This window comes from Eptatretus burgeri, chromosome 3 (genome assembly GCF_056783735.1).
Source record: "Eptatretus burgeri isolate ZD-2024b chromosome 3, Ebu_testis_v1, whole genome shotgun sequence".
Classification (NCBI taxonomy): Eukaryota; Metazoa; Chordata; class Myxini; order Myxiniformes; family Myxinidae; genus Eptatretus; species Eptatretus burgeri.
Genome location: NC_140963.1, coordinates 115,062,707 through 115,088,889, shown reverse-complemented (window position 1 = coordinate 115,088,889; position 26,183 = coordinate 115,062,707). Strand labels below are relative to the sequence as shown.

The 26,183-nt window shown below is 43.0% G+C and overlaps 1 protein-coding gene across 4 annotated transcripts in view; it reads right to left on the bottom strand.

Annotated features, from left to right (window-relative positions):
• Positions 1 to 26,183, bottom strand: part of LOC147030784 (uncharacterized) — a 206,197-nt gene that overhangs the window by 91,773 nt on the left and 88,241 nt on the right. For all 4 annotated transcript variants that reach the window (XM_085875196.1, XM_085875193.1, XM_085875197.1 and 1 more), the window contains 2 exons: positions 20,239 to 20,925; positions 17,851 to 18,022 (listed from right to left, as the gene is read on the bottom strand). In XM_085875196.1, coding sequence (XP_085731322.1) covers positions 17,851 to 18,022; positions 20,239 to 20,925 — 859 coding nt within the window. The remainder of the gene's footprint in view (positions 1 to 17,850; positions 18,023 to 20,238; positions 20,926 to 26,183) is intronic.

The window sequence follows — 26,183 nt, the reverse complement described above, 5'->3', positions numbered from 1 at the left end:
CCCCGCTGATCCACCCCAAACCCACCTCCTTCAAATTCCCTGCTTTCCTTCCTGAAAGTCCTTGTAGTGTCCATCTTGTTTACCCTGTGTACTCCACCCCATCCCTCTCCCTTCCGCAGATCTCCTCCTGTCTCTGTTCCTCACTGTTTTTTACTTCCCTCTCCCGCCCCTCTCGTTTCCTGCTCCCCTTGTTGTGCGTTCTGTGTTAGCTCTCATACGAGCCTCGACAAGTGTACACAAAAAAAAAAAAAAAAACTGAAAAGGAGCTTCATTTGGAATGCACAGACAAATATAGAAATGAGAGTGTAATTAAATTCATCGATGTTGTTTCGTTACGAGGGTATGAAAAGGAATGAAAGAAAATGAATACTTTAAGTAAATTACCCTGCGAGGAAATTGAAAAGCACGGTTAAGCAATTGGTTCACCTTGTCTGTCGATCTGTCTTTCTGTCTGCAGACGTCAGTCTTTGATCGAGTAATGACTTAATTTCAATTAAATTTTTTTTTTATTTTGAACACTGCAGAACACGAAACAGAACATCAATTGGAACACGAACCTGTAATTAAGCAGTACTTTGGCTCTGAATTTGGCAAATTGTACGGCGTCTCGTCTCAATTGTGCATGCGCAGAAAGGAGTAAGGTCTCTTTCTTTTTTTTGAATCAGTCTGTCTGCCTATCTGGCAGTCAAACAAAATTGAAAATCATTCCAAATAGGAAACTTATCGTGTTTTGAGACGTCATAAAGGATACAAACAATAAGTGGGAAGAACAATTGTAACGCGTTAAATAAGGTGATGTAAAAGACTCCATCAACGGCGATAAACCTACGAAAAAAAGTTTTGTTTTTTTCGAAAACCTTAAAAACCTTTAATTTAATTTAATTGAATTATATACAGTGATACCCCACATTGCCAGACCCCCTCTTTTGTGTGTATTAGCTTTAGCGCAACTTAAATATTCACTTTTTCATGACCTAAATACATAGTTTTAAATATATCAAGCGAGACAAAAGTTACAAGTTTAAACGCACCGTGTCGGCCACAAACATGATTGCTCGTGTTGACATCGCTGGCAGCAGCCAATCAGAGCGAATCTCTGAGTGCTTCTCCTCTCAACCAATCAGCGTGCACGTGATTGTCTTCCTGCATTGTGCACCACCATATTGGGAATTGTGCCAAAAACTTTGGGAATTATGCCGAAATTGTCAAGAAAAAGCATCAGTCAGGAGCCGAAATTGAAAGTGTCAAGACGGATGGAGTCAGGTGTTGGTGCCACCGCTGTTGGGTGTGAATTTGGTTTCAGGGAGTCATCTGCAAGGATGATTGTGAAGAACAAATAAATTTTTTTTGAAGCATCCAGTCAGGCCAAGGCTCCCATATGTGCTACATAATTAATGAAATCTAGGAGGACTTTAATGGAGAAGATGGGGAGACTTTTATCCAATCCACATATATCCTCATTAACACATTGAATTATGCACCCTATTGCGTGAAATTGCTGTTGCGTAAATCTCTCAAGGAACCTAACCCACTGTACTTGAACACTGTAGAACCCAAATCGCCTTGTCACTTCCAAAAACCTCCAGTTTCGCAGTCCTTAGACAAAATGTTCGACCATTTTACAACATCTTGACCAATAAAATGTGCTGCTCGAGCTCTCAGCGTTGAGGAATATTGATTCAAACAAAATGGTGGCTTTTCGGAACTATACATTGTGCTCGGAAATGCAAAGCAAGAGTTTGAAAAACCTTTCCCGTGTCCTTTTTTCTCAAGACTGCGTTGGGTAATGTGTTCTAATAACTCTCGAGTTGCGCATGTGATAAAAGCATTATCCAGGCTGGTTAAGTAACATCCCACCTCTTCATTAGGATAACACAAAGACAGACATCCATGCTTTGGGGGAGGGGGCATGGGTGTAACCATGACAGCAGCCTTAGGCTTACTCTTTTTAGAATAGCACCACGGAATACATTGCATATACAAGCAAATGTACAGGGAGTGGACAAAACAAATGGATAGACCTGGATAAATGAGGGAGATCAAGCAACACCTTCCATACAGGTGTAGCCCATGTGTTAATAAAGCAAATAATATCCCAATATGCTTAGGGTCATGTATATAAATATGAGCATGAGACTGACGTTATCCATATGTCATGGCTTTCTCAGTCACCAGATGTGAACCCAATCGAGCATTTATGGGATATTCTGGAATGACGCCTGAGACAGCGTTTTCCACCTCCATCAAACAGGTGTGAGTTGATTCACTTTCTTGTGAAAGAATAGTGCCGCATCCCTCCTGTAGAATTAGATGCTGGTGGACTATCCCACGGCGCATACAGGCCGTACTGGCCAAATTTGGTGGTCCAACGCCATATTATGTGACTTTACATTGGTGTTTCCATTTTTTTTTGTTCCCTCCCTGTACATGGGGCTTGGACAGTATCTCTGAGCGAGAAAAATGACAAACCCAAAACAGTTCGTTTGCAATTGTTCTTATTCTTTTCAGACAGCCTAACTCAAGATTAATTTGAAGCATGGTGTTGGCTTTATGGTTAAGGTGGCTGGCATAAGATCTTAGGGTCTTGAGTTTGAGTGCCCGTCAGCCATTGAATTAACACTCGGTGGTGGTAGAGATTCAGCCGGTCATCCTTCCGAGGTCGGTGAAATGAGTACCAGTGTACTGGTAATAGAGGGTGCTGCACAACCGCACCCCCAGAAAATGATACATCCAGAAGCCACAGGCTACACACGATAGCTAAAGATTGACGTCAGCTCAGCACTTGGTTTAAACACGAATGTTCTGCATTTTAGTCGGAAGGTCCACGACGACTAAAAATTTTCACAACTTGAAAGGATAACACAAAGTAAGCAAAGCTTCATCGTTTATACCCACGCTTCGGGCAATGAAGGGCCAAGAGGGTCAGGTGGGACCACGCTTGTCAATCAGCCTGGTGGGGGTGGGCCCATGGTCAATTACACCAACATGGGTGTGGTTAATGGTGGAATATTATGGCTGCCATTATATCATCGTACTCCGATTTAATGCAGTGTTTTCACATGTAATCGACAAGATATTTCATAGTGCAATCAAAATAACATTCTCCAGGATGTAAATACATTTTTTTTTTAATGCACAGAAACAAGTAATAAAAAACATTGTTTTTTTTTTAATGTAAAAGAATGTTGGGGTGGTATGCCAAAAAGTATGTAAACAAGGTAGGGATGATCATAATAAACTATCAGGTGAAACCATCCCTACATCTTTCTTTAAACGATGGTATGGCCAGGCATCACTTGTATACTCGGCTGGGCTCAGTGCTAATTTAATCGACTTGATGGTCATTGACAAGTGAGCTGGATTTTTACTGACACGACAATAGGTCATATTTAATTATTAATACTGTTGCCTTCAGCTCGATTTGAATCCTCACCCCTCAGATGCTATACCAGTTTCCTCAAGACTACACCACCATCAAACCTATGGTGAGGCTGAACAGCATATTCTCAAATGTAATAAAGCAATCACAAAGTTACTGCAGTTAACTGTTGATATATATATATATATATATATATATATATATATATATATATATATATATATATATATATATATATATATATATATATATACATACATATACATATATTGTTGCGAATTCGCGCCCGCCGACGTGCGGACGGCCACGTCACTCGAATCGCGACCGCGTCACCCACTGGACGGACAATTCAGTCGTGACCCTCCGGGAACTATCACCCGGAGCCAGTCACGGGTGGGCCTTTTGACCGCACCACAATCGTGCCAATCGGCCACCCGCGTAGGATAGGGTTGTTCGCCAAACTCGACCTACCTAAGTACCCATGCGGATGGTAAACCGGGCGATCGTACCTCGCCGCAGGTCGACTCCGGACACGAGCCGCTTGGGCGGCCCGTTCCGTACTATCGGGATAAGCGAGCGGTGTTATCGTCGACCTCGACGGTTCAGATTATTTACCGGGCATTTTGCACCCACGACGAACGCTTTACGTGAAGCGGGATGGAGGGTCAATAAAGAAAATATGAAGCGAAACGGGAAAACAGTTCACACAATGCACATTTATTTCCCGGCACACGGAAAGCACGTATATACAGCCATACAGTCAAAATGCACATATAGCAACCAAAACAAAAGCAACAACGACGCAGAGTTAATACCGACTACGCGCACACACGGCAACACTTATGCAGTTCTACTTCGCAGACGGCGCCAACACACATTTACTCAAAAGCAAAGGAAAGAAGCCACCCTCATAGACAAGGGGGCAGACAGGCCTGCAGGCCAAATCTGCGCGTGACCTGGAGGAGCGGCCAGGCCCGCGAGACCGGGGGGGTCCTACCCGTGTCCTCGTGACGCGTTGGCGGACGAGCCGCAAATGTGGCCGCGCGGCTGTGCCCCGACTCCGTGCTCCTTGGCGGGTTTTGTTGGCACGACGTTTGGAGTGGGGTGGGAACGGGGCCCCCTTTTTGCACTATCTCAGCGCGGGGGAAGCGGGAATTGTTGATGCCCTGGGGGAGGAGAATGGCTGACTGGCTTGGGTCCCGTGACGAGCGATCCCACACCGCGACCTCGTCGCCGACCGCCGTCCTTCTCGCCTCGGACCCAAGCTGCTTTGCCTCTTCCCGCAACTCTTCTCAGCCGACTCCAGAACCCAACTCGACTGACTGCATTCGCATTGCGCTCGCCTTCTTATAGGCTGGCAGGAGCAGCTAATATGCAAATATTCGGATCAGGATGACCTCGGGGTGAAGCCACGCTCGCCCATTGGTCGGAGGAACCGGGGGCGTGAACCTCCCCTGATCCTAGAATTTGCATATATCGATTTCACACAGACGCGCCTGGAGGAGGGGCCAAGCCGCCCCGCGCTTGCTAATTGGACGGAGGAAAAGTGGGCGTGTAGCGTTCTTGATCCAAATTTTCCCCCCGGAAAGGCCGCTATTTGCGCTCGCGGCTCGGCGCGTCGGCACCAATCGCCGAACGGGCCCGAGACAGCCCGACGCTCAGTGTTCACAGGTGGTGCGGGAATGGCCGTAGAAGGAGAGAGGTGAGGGTGGTGGGGGGTTTTCGGTGGTGGTTTGATGGTTATGGTGCCGTTTCGGAATGGCGGTGATGCGATGATGTGGGAGCGAGTTGTGAAGGTAAAGGTCGTGGCTGTTGGCGTTGTTGTTGTTGTCTGAGGGTTGGAGCGTGGTTGTAGTTGGTGACAAGGGCTGGTGTGGTGGTTAAGGTGGTTGTTGTGTGATGGCGGTAGAGACGTGGTTGGTTCAAAATAAAGATAGAACGGAAAAACGCCTAACTCAAAGGATCGCAGCTCGGATGAATCACATAAATTCCCTCTATACAACTGGTTTGGGCTAACTACACATGTACTTAGAGATATCTCACCTACGGGCCCTGAATGGTGGTTTGCGAATTTCCACAGCCGTAACAATATATATATATATATATATATATATATATATATATATATATATATATATATATATATATATATATATATATATATATATATATATATATATATATATATATATATATATATATATATATATATATATTCCAAAGCACAAGGGAGGGAAGCAAGTCTTCTACTGGAGTACAATTAATGAGAAAACACACATTGCAATTGCTAAAAGTTTGTTTTGAATATGTTTACACAAGACAGAAGCTATAAGTCACTGCAAAACACTCAATTTGCCTCTCAACACAAAGTAATCAAAAACTGCTACCTGAGCGTGGTAGTTGTCCTTGAGAAAACAGGCTCTTCAACAGCAAAGGTCAGATTGAATGATTCCATCGGGATGGTAAAATAATTTATTTCAGGAAAGAGCAGCAAGACAAACTGTCAACAGATTAAAATTCATGATGCAGAATGTGTTTTGCAATCTGTGCCTTGTTGCTTCACCAATTTATGAGGTTTCATATATACTGTCGGACCCCGAAATTTGCGGGTCCTCTATTAGCGGACCCTGCGTATTCGCAGATCCCACAGACCCCGCGTATTCATGAATGTAGAATCAGGTCGCATTTTATGAACAAAAAAAAAAAATGTAAAAGGATGTTGGGATGGTTTTCCAAAAAGTATGTAAACAAGGTAGGGACGATCACAATAAACTATCAGGTAAAATTAGCCCTAGATCTTTCTTTGAATAATGGTATTGACAGGCATCATGTGTATACTCGGTTGGGCTGGGTGCTAATTTCATAGACTTTACGGTCATTGACAAGTGAGCTGGATTTTTACTGACACGACAACAGGTCATATTTAATTATTAATACTGTTCCATATTCGTGGTTCATAAAATGTGACCTGTTTCTACATTCGTGACTCTGTGCTTCATGTATTCACGTTTTTTCTGACCTGCTTCTACGAAGGTGAGTTGAGAAGTATCTGCAATTATTATTATTTTTTTTAAACTGTGTTGTGTTGATTATTACATTGTTTATTCTACTTGCAGGTTCAAGCATGAACTGTCTGCGTCATTGTGAAGCAGTTTCAACCTTGAGCAGTCAGTCGTTGTGTCGTTGTGATGGAGTTAACATGACCGGTCAGCTGTCCGTTTGCTCCGAAGAAGAGCAGCGTGCAGCGATGCGATTTTAATGAGCTGAAGGTGTACCAGGGGCAGAAATCCATCTTAGACTTTCAGAACAATATGGGAACAGTGCTTTACCGCAGCAGAGTGTGTATATGATTGGATTACCATGTTCAAAAACGGTCACACAAGTGTCACTGATGATGAATAATTATCTGGATCCCCATCCACGTCCACAATCCAGAAGAAAACATTGAACAAGTCCACATCATGATTCTGGATAACCGAAGGTCGACTATTGATGAACTGGCACAACATCTGAACATCCGTCATGGTTGTTAATACAAAATCATCAACAAATGACTTGGCTTTCAGAAAGTTTCTGCAAAATGGGTTCCAAAATAACTCACAGAACAGACCAATCTCAACAGTGTGACAATCTGCCAAAGCCTTTTGAAATGCTTTCATCGTGAAGGGAATGCTTTATTGAGAGGCACTGACACTGGACACGAGAAGTGGATCCACTATTACGAGCCAGAGAGCAAACGCCGGAAGCATGGAGCGGAAATAGCCGACATCACCTATCAAAATGAAGTTCAAATGTCAACCATCGGCTGGAAAAGTGGTGTTCACACTTGTCTAAATGGCCCAAATTTAGGACACAATCAAGAGAGGGGCACAACTGTAAACGGTGTCCGTTATTGATTGTGAAATAATCTGGGGCCAGTTGAAACCAGCTATGAGATGGAAACGCCAAGGGCTACTGACAAAAGGTGTTGCGTTGCATGACAATGCCCATCCACACACTGCCGCCCATACTGCGGACCCCCCCCCCCCCGCCAGCAATTGAACTTTAAGGTATTGGAGCATCCTCCGAACAGTCGTGACCTGGCCCTTTCGTATTTCCATCTGTTTGGTGCACTCAAAGACGCTCTAAGAGGTCGCCACTTTGCCAGTGACCAACAAGTGAAAGAAGAGGTGCATTGTGCTTTGCCACTCAGCCAAAACCATTTTTGCGTATGAGGGTATGCAGAAGCTTGCGAACCGACAGACAAAGTGTGTTGAAAAGGAGGGAGACTATGTGGAAAAATGATGCTCTTGTACATGATTAATTTCAGTTATATTATTTCAATAAAATATATTGCGGATACTTTTTACTCGCAATCATTATTCACGGCCCTGTGCTTCTCTGTATTCACGGTTTTTCTGACTTGCTTCAACATTCGCAGTTTTTCGTGGGCATATTCGCAGTTTCTTGAGCTGCTTCTACGTTTGCGGTTTTTCCACAGATTTTTGATTTTCCTTTATGAATCACGAACCATGGGAACATATCTGCCTTTTTCCCGATGAAACAATAACCCGACATTCGCGGCATTTTTCATTCAGGAATGTATCCCCCATGGATATCAGTTTGCGAATATATATATATATATATATATATATATATATATATATATATATATATATATATACATATATGCATATATATATATATATATATATACATACATATATGCATATATATATATATATACATACATATATGCATATATATATATACATACATATATGCATATATATATATATACATACATATATGCATATATATATATATATATATATATATATATATATATATATATATATATATATATATATATATATATATATATATATATATATATATATACATACATATATATATACATATATATATATATATATATATATATATATGTATATGTATATATGTATATGTATATGTATATATACATATATATATATATACATATATATATATATATATATATACATACATACATACATACATATATATATATATATATACATACATATATATATATATACATACATATATATATATATACATACATATATATACACACACACACATACATACATGAACTGGAGTACAGGAGTTGCCCGGGGAAAAAAAAATTGGGAATAAGAAAGGAGTAAATTGTGGTGCTTAATATATATATCACATTTCTTTGTCATTGTCAGCATTTGTCACCAGTGCTCCTGAGGCTGTCACGGATGTTGGCGTAGTCATCAGCAAGCAAGTTCTTTTGCTCCTGGCGGATAAAGCCCAGTCGCGCTGTCTCGATCTTGCAGTAGACATCGACCAGAAACTGCTGAAAGAGTCGTCACATCTGCAGGATGTGGTTGCCCTCTCTCACCATGATGTGATAGCTGTAGTACTGCAGCTGTGTGAGTTTTCGTCCATCCTGTCCAGTAGCAGTCCTGGCCACCAGATGGATGCTGGAGCCATCTGTTCCATATGGGAACACTATGGGATGCGGGAGTGCATCATAAGATGTATGCAGCTCACTGATGCCCCATCGCGAAGTCTGAAGACAATGTCTCTGGGTTTTGTTGGCTCATTGTCCATTAGGATGGCGACTTCTGGTGCAGACTGGGCGTTGTAGCGGTATGTGTGCTCTCCTTGCGGTCACTTGTTCTCTCTGATGATTATCTGGCGCTCTTCAGAGTTGCCTCCTTCTGCAAGTACATCTCTTGCAGTCTTGAGCTCATGGACCAGATGGTTATTCTCATGAAACCACTTTGTGAGCATCTCAAGGATGTGTGGTTTGAGGCTGCGGTGGTTCCTGGCAGCCAGCTCCTTGGCGTGAGTCCAAGAAGTAGACCTATCGGAACTTTGGCTGGCCCTCAACAGGTTGGAGGAAGCTGCCAATGCAGTGGAACACTTGACCTTGGATCCGGAAGCTCGGGTTCCAGCCCTGGACTTCAGCTTCCTTGTGCCCGAAGCTTGTCATCACAAAGCACCCATTATACGTCCGAATGTTGTCAAGGAAGTGCTTTCTGAGGAGACCTTCGCCTGAGAGAAGTTCCTTCAGCAAGGGAGGAAGGGCAGGAGAGGGCTCAAGGACAACCTTGCCATCACTGCAGCACACACCCTTGGTCTCTCCCTTGAACTTGTAAGCAGAGCAGTGGGTGCAGACTTAGTCCATTCGGCTGATGTCTGCACAAATTGTTGGGTCAGCCGGGTCATACGTGAATGCCACCTTGTTGGCATTATTGTGCTCTTGTGTCCGGGCCAGTGATCGTCCTTCTGCAGTGGGGTGACGCATTTCCTCAAGTCTTGCATCACTCTTCCTCAGTCTCATTTGCTCGCCGCTGTTGTTGCCGATGAGCCTGTTCATTGAGCCTGGTTGATCGCTCCTCTTCAGTCTCATTTTTTTACTGCTGGTGTTGCCGCTGTGCCTGTTCATTGAGCCTAGCATCTCGCTCCTCTTCAGTCTCCTGTTGTCTCTTAGTGTGTTTTCGCTTCGCTGCAGCTGCCTTGGGACCAATGGACCTCTTCATTTTTTGGGGCATCTAAAATCAGAAAGTCAAATTTTGATCAGAAACTTTGTAAACGTCCACTGGTCTGTCTTTGTGATATTTTGATCAGGTTTAGGAACAAGAAAAAGGCACGACGCGGAAAATCAATCAGTTGCGGCAGAAAAATAGAAACGGCCAAAAAATAAATATCTACAATTTTTTTTCCTTTTTTTAAACGTCTAAGGTGTGCTGTGGTACCTCTGAGACGTGCTGGTTCCGAATATGCCTTTAGTTTTGCTCTGGGATGCGTATTTCTCGAGTTACAAGAGGAAAAACAAACATACACTACTACTATATATATATATATATATATATATATATATATATATATATATATATATATATATATATATATATATATATATATATATATATATATATATATATATATATATATATATATATATATATTTGATTTTTTTTTTTTACGGCCCAGGATTCGGGGCTCACCATGAGGGGAAGCACTCGGGTCTCTCCCAAAAGCCCAGTCCTTTGACGTCGACCAACTAATTCCGACAGACAGGAAGCCAAGTTTAACGAGGGACGGCATACACACTGATGAATTACCGTGGTTGTGAAACAATACGATGACAGTTTATAGCTAGGCTGAGATTCAAACCCAGGACAGACAGCTTAGAGGAGAGTGTGCATACCTCGAGGCCATCTTACCAACTTGTTTCACAAGAAATGCCATCAGGAAAGAGGACAAAAAAAAAGAAAAAAAAGAAGCCTTTTCAGCTTTGCCCATTATGAATTCCATGTTTGGTGCTTATTACTGATGCCTTGAGCTGGAAAGAGAAGCTTTTCCTCCTGTTACCAGCTCTGGAGGAGAAAACAAGATTGGAACAAATCATCCAACTTTGACTGCATCATAACTAACAACGAAGCTGGTCATAATACTCACAGGCCGTGGACCACGAATAATACACATTGTTCATCCTGAGCTGAAAAAAACAAATCTATCGTCAAGCATGAAAGTATTACATCAACTCGAAAAACACATTTTTAACGACTTCAAATGGAATGGAACCAATGTCTAATGAGGAAAATAAAAAAAGCAAGTCATCCCATTAAAATCCCCATTCGGTATGCATAATTTGTCTGCTGTGCAATGACTGAAGACAGGTACAGTGCTTTCACAAAACAGCCTCATGGGAACAATTGCACTCGATTGTTTGCTTTTGCCTTTCCAATGGTTGTCAGAGCAGGAATTTGCAATTTGTCCGGGGTGCCGGCCATGACTCACCAACTCTTCGAAGAAAAAAAAAAAGACACCGTGGAGTCTTTAACATTTACTAACTAATGGTAGTACACAGGTCCACAGATTTTGGTGCATTCGAGGAAAGGTACACTTTGTGATGTCAACGTGCCATATGAGTAACAAGGCAATATGAAACTGCAATCCCCATCCACACTATACAAGGGCCATTGGTAGTAACTGCACAAATTAATTCTGAGCTCAATCACAGTGCTCCCATGCAATGTCAGGTGCAATCAACTTGATTTCACTGAACAATCACACCTGTGCATCAAGGTGTATTTAAGCAGAAAACAGCAATGTACACCTTTGGCTCCACTGAAGCCATAAACTTGCACAGCACTTGCCAACGAATGCTGACAATAAACAAAATGCAGAGGTTGGTTCATCATAACCTTGCGGTATCAAGTGTTTTTTCATCATGAAAAATAACAAGTGAACAATAAGTAGGCAAATAAGGTTCTGGTGCTGCAAGCTCAATCGGCTTCACCAAATGGGTCAAATCTATACATACGAAGACATCACTGGGGTCAGATGGTGTGACCGCTATGCTGGAAGTGAATTGGCTGAACCTTCCATCGCAGGGAAAGACGATTGGGACAAGAATCAAAAAAGCATCCAACAATCATTACATTTGGTTCCTGGTGGGTTTTCGGTCGACACAAGCCCTTGTGATGCTGCCAATAAGTAGTGGAAACAATATGGTCGGTGATGTTGCAGTGAGTGTGTGACCCCTGCTGTTGCTTTTGGAGATCTTCATCAACTATTGAAGCTTGTGATTTGCATAATCATGGCATGCATATCACCGCTTTGTCTATTGAACTGTCTTTTGTACGTCAGGCAAGTGTAGATCACTCCAGTAAAAATGGCATTACATGCCATATTGCAGGACTTGAAGAACAGAGTAAACTGAAGTTTTGAGGTTTTTTTGAATCCTGAGATGTATCTATTGTTGAACGTTATGCTTACATTCCCTTCATGGGTAAAGGGAAGCCTGGTAGTGGCTGAACGGTTAAGGTAGCTGCCTTACGATCAGAGGGTCTTGTTTGAGACCCTGTCGTGCCATTAAGGGCGAAGTTACATTTGCTCTACGGCGAGGATACGGCGGCCGTACGCCCTCTGAATTGACAGAAACGTGCGGCGGCCGCAGAGTTTCTGAGGTGGCCTCAGGGTGGCCCTACGCCGTTTGGTTATATTTTACAGGCCGTAGGGGTCGCCGTGGAATTATAACGCGGTTATAACTTTTTTCATTTCTACGTTCGCTGTAGCAATTCGACAAGCCGAAACAAAAGAACTGGTAAAAAAAAAAAAAAAAAAAAAAAAATGAACCCACTCGTTACCGTCCGTCTGGCCGCACGTTCGCCTTAGGGCCCTCCTGCGGTCGCCTTGCGTCTGCCTTGAAAATTCTATGGCCGCCGCAGGAACGCCCTAAGGTCACCGTGCGACATCAAATCAAAGACCGTACGGCACCCCCACGTTTTCGGTCTCCACAATTTATAAACACGCCGTGCGGCTCCCCGAAATATAAAAACATATGTGACTGCTACATTGTGTGACCGTGGAAATACTGCGGCCGCCGTATAATTGCTAGTGCCCGTAGATTTTGGAGACCCCACGGCCGCCGTGGCAAATGTGACTTAGGCCTAAATAACACCAGCTGGGTTGACTCAGCCTGTAATCCCTCCGAGGCCGGCAAAATGAGTACCAGCTTACTGGAAACGAGGGGCACTGCATCAGCGGTACAGCTATGAACCCACAATGGCGCAACCAGCAGCCGCAGGCTGCATACAAAACAATGAATAAGTAAAAGGGAAGAAAGACAATCGCTTAACTGCTAAATAAATAAAATTAATTAGAATGTCATGTGTTCTCGGAGAATGAGCTGTCCACCTTCTCTGATGATTGTTTTAATGCGTCAGGGTGCTGGTTATGCGGTTAACTTCCCTTTTATAACCAAGTTGTCAGGACGGTTTAAAGGTGGCGTCTTTGTTGTCAAGCTGGAGAGTTTAGGTTGAATTACTGACCAAACTATAAACTGCACCATGGTGCCTCTTGGTTGTGCTGTGTCAATGAGTATGTTGTACCTCAAAGCAACGTTAAGCTTGCTCTCCTGCCTGCTTGAAGCTCATTAAGTTGAAGATCGCATGGAGTACTTCAAAAACAGTAGGCCATTGTATGAGAGTAACCTGAACAAATTCTTACCTTAATGCAGAGTAGCCTGCATGGGTATTGGACAGGTGTCCAACATTGGTTTTCAGTCATGCAAACATTCAGTTGTGGAGTTGTGGTTGCTTTGTAACCTCCGCCACGGAAGGTGGGCGGAGGTTATGTTTTCAACCCTGTCTGTCTGTCTGTCTGTCTGTCTGAGCAGGATATCTCAAAAAGTTATGGATGGATTCGGAAGAAACTTGGTGGATAAGGTGGGATAAGTGCCAAGGACTAATTGATTGGATTTTGGTGAAGATGCCGATCAGGATCCTTGAATATTCAAGTGATTCCAAATCATTGAGGGATAGGACCAAAAACTATTTAAAGCATGATATCTCGAAACGTTGTGGATGGATCACCACAAAACTTTGTGGATGAGTTGGTTAGGTGACGAGAACAAGCCGATTCGATTTTGGTTCACGTCAGCAGATCCGGCCTATCAGTGGGATACAAAATGTAAACTGTTCAGGCTGGCAGAGGTATGCGCTATTTTGATATCGCCAGTCTGTGATATTTTGGATGAATACCCCCTCTTGCTGTCTGTAATGAGCTCTGAGCAGCTCACAATGGACCCAGTTTGATGGAGTGTGCAGAGACGTCGACCTCACTTCAAAGCCGGTTTGAGCAGGTGGTGAGCCCAAGACAGGCCATGACAAACCGTGAGATCTCGGTCTGTCCAAGACAGGTCGTGACAAACCGTGAGCCGGTGTGTCCACATAAGACAAGACAATAACAGGAATGAATGACAGAAAGGGAAAAATAAAAACAAATGTGAAATGTGGGTGGAGGTGGGGGGAGTGGAGGGGAGGAGGTGTGGATGCACGAGGTTGGCTTCAGGTACTGTTCTGCAGCACAACAATTTTTAAATCTCGAATTTGCCTCTCAGTAAGTTTTATTGTGATGTTAAAATTAATGTTTTTGTTATTTATTATATACAGGAGAATACAATAGTTACCATATGAAGTGGATTGTAACCTTGGTCGTCGGGAGCCAGGACCAACTTTTTCAGAATCCCAGTGATGAACACATAAGGTCCAAATGAAGGAGTTTGATCTCCACCAAGCCAAGATGGTTTTCATCTAGCATGCGCAACCAAATATCTTACCCTGTTGTGCTCGGTTTAAAAAATAAAAAAATAAAAATAAATCACATGGCAGAAGATATCAAATTATGCAGAAAAAAGTGCAGATACAGATGCATAACTGCAAAGTTTGACACTCGTTGAAAAAGATTTATGAAACTGAATGATAAGCAAATAGTTGACCATACTTTTCAAACGAACTACATGCAAAGGTTTTCCCTTGTGTCTTGTTCTCATATGCTGAGACATCCAATTAAATTCCCTACCTTATTGAGTTCTGCAAGGTATTTGTGGTGCAGAATCTTTCAAAGACGACAAAGTAGTTACGGTGTACATGTTTGCCGATGATTGCTTATGCTTCGGTCACATTTGGCACGGCGGCCGTGGGGTCTCCAAAATATACAGCCACCAGCAATTATAGGGCGGCCGCAGTATTTCCACGGTCACACAATGAAGCAGTCACATATGTTTTTATTTTTGGGTAGCCGCACAGGGTATTTAGAAATTGTGGAGACCGAAAAGGTGGGGGTGCCGTACGGTCTTTGATTTAATGTCGCACGGTGACCTTGGGGCGTCCCTGAGGCGGCCATATAATTTTCAAGGCAGACACAAGGCGACTGCAGGGCGGCCCTAAGGCGAACGTGGAAATAGTGCGGCCGCCGTAATTTTTTGGGGGTTGGCAAAATTCATTTTTCATTGATAAGAGCCTACGGAAAACGCACGGATAACGCAAGCCCAGCGTACGCCCTACGTACGGTCGACGTGGAACACATCTATGTCATGGCTACGGCTTGTCGAATTGCTACGGCCAACCTAGAAATGAAAAAAAGTTATAACTCCGCGCTTTAATTCCACGGAGACCCCTACGGCCTGTAAAAGATAGCCACACGGCGTAGGGCCACCCTGAGGCCACCTCAGAAACTCTGCGGTCACTGCACATTTCTGTCAATTCAGGGGGGGTACGGCTGCCGTATCCTAGCCGTAGAGCAAATGTGACTGATGCTTTGTTCTGCATGAACATACTGATTGAGCCAAACATAACCAAAAAGTGCCGCTCCGATGAAGTAAAGGGCATAAAAATGCGAGAGCATCTCATTCACTGATAGGATGATGCAAAGCCAATCACTACCACCGCCAGTGAAGGTGAAGGGAGGTTATGTTTTTGGGTAGTCGATCTAGTCTACCCTTATCAGTATTTCCGTCGATATGTTTGTCTGTCTGTCTGTCTGTCTGTCTGTTCGGTCCAGTGCTCCGTTAATACAATGGCGATTTCGATGAAACTTGGTTGGTAGGTTCGTACCATCACCTAGTTGTGTGCAAATGAGAACCGTTGCTATGGACCCATCCGTTGCCCAGCAACGGACCTTTGAAATTTTCAAAAAAATCTCAAAAATTAATTTTTTCGGAAATCGAAAATCGGGCCACGAGCGACTGTGGGCAGTACATTCAGCCATATTGTCAAAAATTTCCAGCCGGATCCTATGAAAACTGTCAGAGAAGATAGACTTTGAATGAACCCTGGTCGAAAACAATAAAAACAATATCCCCCTTCCGCCACGCGGCGGGGGATAAAAACGAAGTTCGTTATATCTCAGAGAGTATGAGTCAGATATACATGAAACTGGTATGGTAGGTTCATGGTATGTCCTAGTTATGTGTGAGAAAGAACCGTTGCTATGGACGCTTTTGTTGGCGAGTAACGGCTGAAAAACGACTAAATTCGACTTGATCGACTCCCCATGTCCGCCTACCGGCTTGTCTCGACTGTCTGTCTGTTTGTGAGCAGGATATCTCAAAAAGTCATGGCCGGATTCGGACGAAACTTGATCATCTCTGGATCGAGATACGATGGCTAATATTTTTTTTTTGTGATTCTTCACCAATGAGGGATGGGGCAAAAATAAAAATAAAAAAAAAACGATATATAGCACGATGTTTCAAAAAGTTGTGGATGGATTATGTCAAAATTTGGTGGATGAGTTGGGAAGGTGAGAAGAACAAGCCGATTACATTTTGTTGTGCGACGAGGATGAATGTTCCAGATGCAGATCTGGCCTATCAGTGGGATACAAAATGTAAATTGTTCAACCTGGCGGAGAGACGCGCTCTACCGAGTGCCATTCCAATTTAATCTGCTTTCCGGTTTGGGCATCAAAGATGAGTCTCAAAAAGAATAGGCCATTCCTCCCACGAGGATGAAGACTTTGGGATCAAGCCTTCTTTTGATGTGCTCCTCAACTGTGGAACCAGTTGCCTCTTGCAAGTTGGAAGGCCTCATCAATTGTACAGTTTATAAACCTCTCTTTAAATATCATATTTTACCAATGACATTTATTTACTTTTTCAGTATATTTTGCTCGGACTGGATTCCACTCAATATACCAATCCCAAACACAAATACAAATCCCTTGGGCCGCATCCTGTACGACAAACGAATAGTTCTCTGAGAAGTCTCCAATAATGACAAATTCTCCTTCACCGATTTCGTCTTTCTTATTTTTCAGAAACTGAGATTGGGCCTTGGCAATGAAGTCGTGTCTCACTAATCCATCCACAACTTTTTGAGATATTCTGCACACAAATAAAAAGACAGGCAGGGGGGAGGGGGTGTGAAAACACAGACTTCGACCTTCGGTGGCGGAGGTAATTATTATCTAACCCTGGGCAATGAGCCCAAGCATTTGGTTTTACAAAAGAGTGGCTGATCAAAGAAACAGATTTTTGTGAAGTTATTGTCAAAAGCTCCAACAACATTCCACAAGCACATATATTTCAACTTGACAGAATGAACAAAACAAGTTATCTCTTCAATCCGCCAACCACGAAACTTGGCGATTGCAAATGGAAACCTGCCATGTGCCTCCTTTGAACTCTTACTTGGGTATTGTTTGTGTTTGTCTGAGCCTTCATCAGCACTGTGCGGTGATGAAAACCAAGCAAAGCGAGCTGTGTGCCATAACAATCAAAAGGCAACTGTACGAACACCACCGCGAGATGACACACTGCATGACACCATAGCCAAGCTCCTAAATCAAGAGCAAATACTTGCAGCAGAGGCCTTGTTAACAACTGTTGTACGCTCGGATTCATCCATAAAAACTGCAAGCCCATGTGAGTCACGTTAACAAGGAACAAGCGGAGGTGGTCACTGTCCATTGTCAACAAAAACCCTGCGTGACCTTTGAACAGCAAACCAGCCATTCGGCACCAGTTGACCAGGAGTTTTAAGGCCAAAATCGGTGGTTAAAAATACCGAATCTCCTGCGAATCTCCTAGTGGATGCAGATTGACCTGGGGAGGTGAGCCCTGTGCATGGCGGTTGACTGTTCTACGAAGGTCAGCAAAAGAGAAAAATGGAGGTACTAACCATTCTGCCCATTTGTGGGAGACATCTGCTCCTGTGCTGTGATGTGCCCAGTGCCCTGAGGCCCCGTCACATTCTTAAGCGGCAATGGCTGTGTGCAAGCCACGTTTGTGCCCAGTGTATTGTAGGCTTGTGCTGGGGCTTGACAATCGAGTTGGTACATGGAATATGACATCTGTAAAAACAAACAAGCACAATGTGTATTCAGGCTTGATCATAATCACGTGAACATCAATGACTTTTTGACGGTCATTGGGAATACAATGCTTGCTTCACGTTACAAACACAACTGAAAATAAAATGCGTCAATGGATAAGTCTCCGCTCACGCTCGGTGTCAACCCATTGTTACATTTGATGTCAATTAAAGGTCACGTGAGAGAAAGAATGCAAGAGAGAAAAACAGAAACAAGTTGAAGAGAGAAAACATCAGATGCTTACAACTCAAGTTATGATCTGCAAAATAGTTTTCAAAGGGCACATGACCTTTGACCTTTTGAACCCAAAACTGAATCGGTACATCTTTGCATCGTAGTATGCAACTTCCATCGAGCTTGATCAAAATACCTATAGCGGTTCTCAAGTTATTGCAGTAATGAAATCTGCTACACGCGCGCACGCACGTACGTACAGACGGATGAACAGCCGGATCGACAGACAACCCTGAAACAGCATGCCTCCAGAAGGCATAAAAAAAAAAAATCACTTCGGAAAGAGAAAAAGAGAATTTTTAAAAAATAACTTGTGGAAAAGCAACTGATTCAATTGAATATAAAAATGTGTTTTCAACTCGTTCTCACTTTCAAACATCTTTTTGTACGGTATGTCTATGAACAGACACAACGTTACAATAACTGATCGAAGAATAAATCTCGGATTGATAATACTGCAGGCATGGCCACAATACCATCGTATTTAATCCAGTGTCTTTTATCCGGGTACAAAATTAATTTTCAATTTCAAGTGCTAACAAGCTGCCTTTTTGCATCAAACTGGCACTTCGGATGGTGCTAATCTTCATTAAAAAGACACAAATCATTCCCTCAAATCGGAAGAATATGACACTTTACATGATCTGCCAGAGTAACAAATAAAATGGTCACAATTAGGAAAGTATCATGAAAGAAAAAGTATATCTCTCATGCACAATTGTGTTTATGTCACGTGCAAGTGCTTTACCTACAAAAATGTCAGCTAAAAATGTCAGAGCAAGATGCCAGAGGGCAAAAAAAGACAAAACACTGACGGGGCAGCGAGTCAACAGCCGGATGTAACATGCCAGAGAATGAATGAACAGGAAAGAGAGGAGCGATCCAAATAATTCCTTCAGATTATCGAGTGCCCAATTCAAGTACCATCGAGAGAGAAAGAGAGAAAGAGAGAGACGAGGACACACAGTAACCTGAAAATAAATGGGTTGGGTTAGGTGGGGTTAATATGGGTGGAAAACATCGCAGGTATGGATGGAGGATGACATGAGATGGGAGCGCACCACCATATTGGGACCCACTGGATAACGCGCACGTGCACACACGTACACTAAATGCCCCGTGCGTAAAAACAGGTGGAACACCTAGATATGAGACCAATTTATGCCAATGGTTAACCACTTTCTGTGTATTTCCCTCCCTTACTCCACTTCCGATTTCCTGCTAACTTTCTCACCCCGTCTACCCCAATTCTCCCTATTCTATTCCTTATTGTCCTAACCTCTCCTTTTCTCAAATATTATCTTAATCCCCTACTCGCTTCCTTCTGTGTATGTAATATATCAATGGACCCTCAACAAATGGATACACACACAAAAAAAGAAGAAATGTCAACTTACTGATCCAAGTGAAATTTCATTTCTCCAATTATTTTCATATTTTTTACCCTGCACGCGAAGTGAAAAATAACGGTGAAGCAATTGGTTCACTTTGTCTCTGTCTGCAGAAGTTAGTTTACCATAGAGGTACAACGTTACGTCGATTGAATGTTAAATTTTGAACACGAATCGGAACCTGAATTGGAAAAACGAACCTGGAGTTAAAGCAATACTTTGGCTCTGGATTTGGCAAATTGAATACAGTAGAACCTTATCCTGATCGGGCATGCGCACAGAGAGGAGTGAGATAATTTTTTTGTCTGTCTGCCTGTGGCAATCAAACAAAATCGAAAATCATTCCAAACAGGAAACTTACTGTTTTTAGGGATGTCATAAAGGACACAATCAACAGGCACTGGAATATCAAGATTCAGACGAAATCACGGCTTGTAGGAAATATAGATCGTGCTCATTGACACAGCTCTTGTACAGAAATAGGCAAAGGCTAAAGCTTGAACCCATTAACAGCCCCTTTCCCCAGCAAATTTTCCTTGAATGCACGTTCCGTATCATGGCTATTCCCACCTGTATGGTTGGGGACATGGCTGTACTTCTCGCTCCTTGGACATTCTCGACTATCGGTCCTCCCTGCAAAGGCCAGAGTGGGTTGCAATGCCCACTGACAGCATCCATGGGTCTTTGGGACACAGGGGATGCCCAGCTGCCAGCTGGAACATGGTGTTCACCAGCAGAATGCCCCGGCAGACGAGCGATTGATGGAACACCTTGTTGCATCTTCCACTGACGAGCTTGAGTCCCCAAGGTTGGCTGTACCTGGCGGTGTACATGCATCTGTGGAGCATATTGGCAGGTCACCCGACCCTGCTGCTGTCCGTGCTGTGAGCCTTGTGGATGATTTGTGTGCTGCTTATTTCGTCGGTGCCGTGATGTCGTGCCCTGCTCCGGTTTGAAACTCATCTGGACAGGGGCACCTTGAAAGAATGGCTGGATGGTTGCATTGGGCCAGTTTGCCCAGGTTGCCATCTGACTAAAACCTGAATTCTGTCCGAGTTTCTGCAGTTGCACATGACGCCCCGGTTCACTCTGCACAGGCTCTATCTGTTTGCAAAAGGTGGCTGGATTTGAACAGGGGGCAAAATTGTTGAAAGATTTGGCACGAGAGAAACCAACTCCATGTTGGTCATGAATGCCGGTTCGAACTTCTCGGCTCAAAATGCAGTTTGTCTTTCCTTGTCCCAGATCTTCAGTTTCCTAATGTGACACGGGTGGTTTAGAGCACAGCATATGATAGACAGGTTAACCGTGGCATGCAAATGAAGTTTACTTGTTTTTGTGCAAGCATATTGAAAAATAACAACATATGCGAGTGATGATGATATCTTATGGGTCGTTTGAACAAATATAAAGAAAGATACCAACATAAAATGTAAAGACACAATTTGTGCATAGTTAATTTTTCAGTGATCCAAGAATAATGGAGATTCTTTAAAATATGTATTTTCTTGCAGGACAAGGAGATTCATCAAACCAGGTTTTTACAACTGATAGCATCAATGCCGCATGTGGCATTTCATACATTCCATGGTGGTTAGGGTGTTCCAAAAAAATGAAAGTTTGATTTTTGCTGCTCCCTGATTTTGCCTTTGTTCCAATACCCCATAAGAACTTATAGGTCAAAAATGAACAAAATTCCATGATATTTAGGGGTTCCTCAAGTTGGCACAATTATGTCCATTATGGAGAGGGCATTTTGCACTGCAATGTCAAAAAGCTCATCTAGGTCTCCTGAGAAAAACTATTCTTTCATCCTATATGACTGCTGTGGTTTTTGAAAATATCAAACAACCATATTAAGTGTGAAGTGTACTGCGTTGTGCATATTCGACGGCAAGTTGTCAGTTACAGTTTAGCAAATTTCAACAATATTGTGCCAACTTGAGGAACCCTTAAACATCCTCCAATCTGCTTCATATTTGGTGTGTATGTTTCTACTGTCAAATGGAACAAAGGTACACCCAGGGAGCATGAATATTCATACTTTTATTTTTTTACCCCCTATTATGAAGCACCCTAATGGTGGTGTAATACAAATTTTAAAATCTTTGAATGTAATTGCAGCCACTCCCCCCAGCCCCCTTTCAAGTGGGAGGATCCTTTTTGGTTTATCGGAGCTTGGGCTGGAGCTTGGGCCAGGTATGTGCGGATGGAGTGAGACTAAAGTACGTGCTCGTCTGCTGGCCTTGGGTAGCCACTTATGGCCAGTATTTGGGTTGGAACCAGAAGAAGAACTGAGTTTGGAACCTCTACTTAGGTCCAAGAACTGTTAAATGTCAATTTTGGAGTGTCTGCAACATCCCTGTTTGCTCCATTATCTTAAGATTTATTGTAATTCTCCTGTACTTTTGTTTTTTTACTCCTATCCAAAAGGTCATCTCTTCAATCACAAGATAATGCCAAAAAAAAAAACAAAAAAAAAACTTAAAAGAGAAAATATTAAACAAGATTAAAGATGATTTAAAAAAAAAAACTATAAAAAGATTACAACTAAAAATAATAATGATAATAATAACGATAACAATAATAAAAAGAAAAAAAAGGTTACAGTTGAATTTGTAAACTATTGTCACAGTTGGATCATCATCCTTTGTACATTAACCTACCTGTACAACCTCACCATAAGTGCTGTTCTATTAAAAGTGGAAACATTTTTGTTATTCCAAAAAAACCCCCGACATTTTCAACATGTATGTTTGCAAATATGTAGCTAGACCAATCTCTCGCATGAACTGACTGACAACCTGACAGAACAGAAACGAGCAGTTTGGATCAATAAGCAAATTGAAAAGGGTGGCAATAACTTTGAAAAGGAAATACAAGTTACAGTATCTTGAGAAACTCGTCTCCATTTTGTTGCTAATGGAAATCACCCCAAAGAAGGCATTAAGCCACTCGAAGTAAAAGGCTGCAGGAAAGTTAGATAAAATTAAAGAAAAATAAATAAATTCCAATCCAAGAGACAACCACAGAAGTGCAGTACCAAAAAACATTCACAAAAGAGGTGGTTGTAATGCCAAGTCACAACCATCTTGAAATACAAGACAAATAATGAAATAATAATAATAATAATAATAATAGTAATAATAAAAAGACAGTTCAACTTCAAAAGACTGGAAAAATAGGATGATACTTCAAAGATGTAGAAAGTAGGAATTAATAAATTTCTTAAAGTTGCGTAGATCAAAGGATGATGGAAGCATGTTACAGAAAGTGATTTTCAAAACGAGACAGCATGATATGAAGGGGGAAAAAATAAAATAGTTGCATAGCATTTCGTTCTACACTTTTGATCAGCTAAAGTGTATGGATGTACAGAGATGGCAAGCAGAGTCATGCCACCAAACACTCGTACAGAAGGAATCAAGTTAAAAAGGCCAGCGGAACATTTCTCATGAAATTATCTGCAGAACAAACTCAGAGTGGCAACTGACCTACGGCGAGAGTGGTTAAAGAGTTGAACCCACCTCCACACCAAACAGGTTAACTATGTGTTTCTGGATCATATCAAGTGAGGATAAGTGCCAAGCTGGTGATCCAGGCCAAATGTGGCAACAGTACTCCATGAAGGGACGTATAGTAAGTTGTCCTATACAAGTGCAAGACAGCATCAAGAGGTAAATACCTCTGCGGTCAAGAAAGACAACCAACTCGCTTGGAAGCACTCTCAGCAACACCAGAAATGTACTTGTCCCAACTAAGGGTTTGGAGAAATGTCAAGATCAAGAAGAGGAAGTTCAGATGATTCTGGTAAGGTTGAAGACCGAATATGCACAGGAGAAGACCTGTTTCGAAAGCCAGACATGGAGAGCAATTTAGTTTTCTTTGCATTGAAGGTTACCAGCGAGTCATGCCCCCACTTCAGCATTATTCTCAAAATCATTGTCCAGTGAAACTTCAACCTCATTACAAGTTGTGTTGAGTGATTTGGCATATGTACAGTAACTTGAGTCATCAGCATACATGGCGAGCTGGGACAGAATATTATCAGGAAGATCATTGATATATACAAGGAACAAAGTAGGACCGAGGACAGAGCCCTGTGGAACACCAGTGTTGATGGAGCGATCAGGAGAAGATCGACGTTCAAGTTACCACCTTCATCTTGCGATTTGTAAGGAAAGCTGAAATGATCGAAACAATCGAATACATGACTCCAGATGCACCATATGACTGAAGCTTGTGCAGCAGACCCTTGTGCCACACCTTGTGAAAGGCCTTCAAACTATCCAAAGCAACTAATGAAGGAAGAGCGTTCATTTCAAAGTTGCAAATTTTCTGCCAGAATTTGAATGATGCTTACTTCAATCACTTGGCTCTGCTTTCTGCACAAGCAATGAATAACAAGTTTTTTTTTTTTTTTTTAATATAAATGACCAGTGTGCAGGCCTCCTTTGCCATTAAAAAAATATTGAAGTGCTTCTTTGTTTTCCGAGGTCTATTCCAGTATGATGTTTCAAGGACGCTAGATTTGGCAGAAGTTTTGGAGATTTTCTTTGAGACTTTTGAGATGGAATGAATCTCAGTGAAAGATTCTCAGCAAAGCCATTTTTCCCCCTTCCAAGCAAGTGATAAGCCAACGGAATTGTTCCAAAAATCGTTGCACGTACTGATTATTGTGAAGTCCACAGACGTGCAAGGTATATATGAATGTTTGCTTCAAGTCATTTGTTCAAGATAAAATTTTCAGAACTGAATCGGTTGAAGACAAAATAAGTAACAGAAGTGCTGATATGAAAATGGAAGTTCTGGTGAGATTTAAAGTGTGCCAATAACTTCAAAAAAAATTTTTTAACTTCAGATTTCCCATTTGATTTGTTTTTAAACTTTTGCTTCATTTTCTCTCAAAATTTCCCCCTTCGTTGTATTATTACTGGAAAATAGTAAAATAATCACAAGTTTTATAAATATTGTTATGGTTGTGGAAATTCACAGAGCACCATATAGGTCCTGAGATCAGTTATGTCGATAAGTCTGTGTTCAGTTAGATTTCCCCACCGATGTTTAAAGGGATTTATTCATGTACCGGGCTGTGATCTTTGAGGTAGCCGTTTTTCTTTTGCTATCGTTATTTTGGACCAACCGCATTTCAACCACCACAACCACCTTCTCCACAATGCCGACCACAACAACTACCTCCTCCACAACGCCGACCACAACCAGGTTCTCCACAACGCCAACCACAACCACCTTCTCCACAACGCCAACCACAACCACCTTCTCCACAATGCCAACCACAACCACCTTCTCCACAATGCCAACCACAACCACCTTCTCCACAAAGCCAACCACAGCCACCATCTCCTAAACCACATCTCCCCCAATAACCAACAACGAACAACATCGCTTCACCTTTAACTCATCTCTCGCCGCCATCTTTGCACCAGCTACGGCGAGTTCCCAGCGAACAGCATCGCTGCAAACAGATGCGGGGGTTTCCTCGTTGCGCCAGCGACGGTGATTTCACACACGTCAGCTCTCCTTTGTGGGCGCCAGCGACGGCGATTTCACCCACGTCCGCTCGCTCCGAGCTTCGCCTCGAATTCGGATCAGGAGATCGAAGGGGGCGGAGCCAGCGGGGGGTCAGAGGTGAGGGACAGAGATCAAACCTCGCCTCACGGATCCCATATAACAGTGCGCAGAGCGCCGAGTCAGTGAGTCGGTCTGGGTTTGGAGCGGTGTGAAGATCAAGGTTCGAGTCCAGTGGAGGGCAGTGGAGGTCTGGGTTCGCCGAGGAGACGGGAGCTGGGAGCGCAGCCAAGCCTGCCGTGCCGCGCAGAACTGCGCGTTCGTGTGCGGGATGTGTGGAGAGCCGGGGAGAGGTCGCCAGCCAGCACCGAACGGTCCGAGGTGATCGGGCTTCGGGACAGTCCGAGCGGCGCTGAGGGACGGACGGGCTCTTAAAGAGAGCATCAACTCTATGAGAGCAAAAGACCCGTTCGTTCTTCTGAGGCGTTGCCGGCTGGGCCCGAATCACCAGGCCACCCGAGGAGGCCTGGGCCGAACCGCGGTCACGCCAACTGCCGTGAGGACGGGACGTCGCGGGTCGCCCCAACGAGGCACCACGAAGGTGAAGGTAACCAGCCCGGCCTCTCGGAGCTTCTGCGGTCATCACAGCTCCGTGCTCATAAAGACCCAAGAGGTCCAGTCTACCCCTCGTCTTTCCGGAGGTTTTTCCTTGTTTCTTTGCATGAACGTTGTGGCGCCATGTCCGTAGGTAGAACTGTATAGGTGTACGTGATTAATAGAACGGTGGAAGTTCTTTGTCTTGCTCGAGTCTTGTCCCTACCCCCATTCATTGCATGCTTGTATATCCCTGCATTGCTGCTTTGACCATATATGTGTGCAAATAAATGTGCTTGTGTGAATGTTAACCCGTTCGTCGCGTCCTTTTCCTTCATTGAACTGCCGTATTGAGTTCAGAGTAATAGCTGGCTTTTTAATAGCCGATAAAG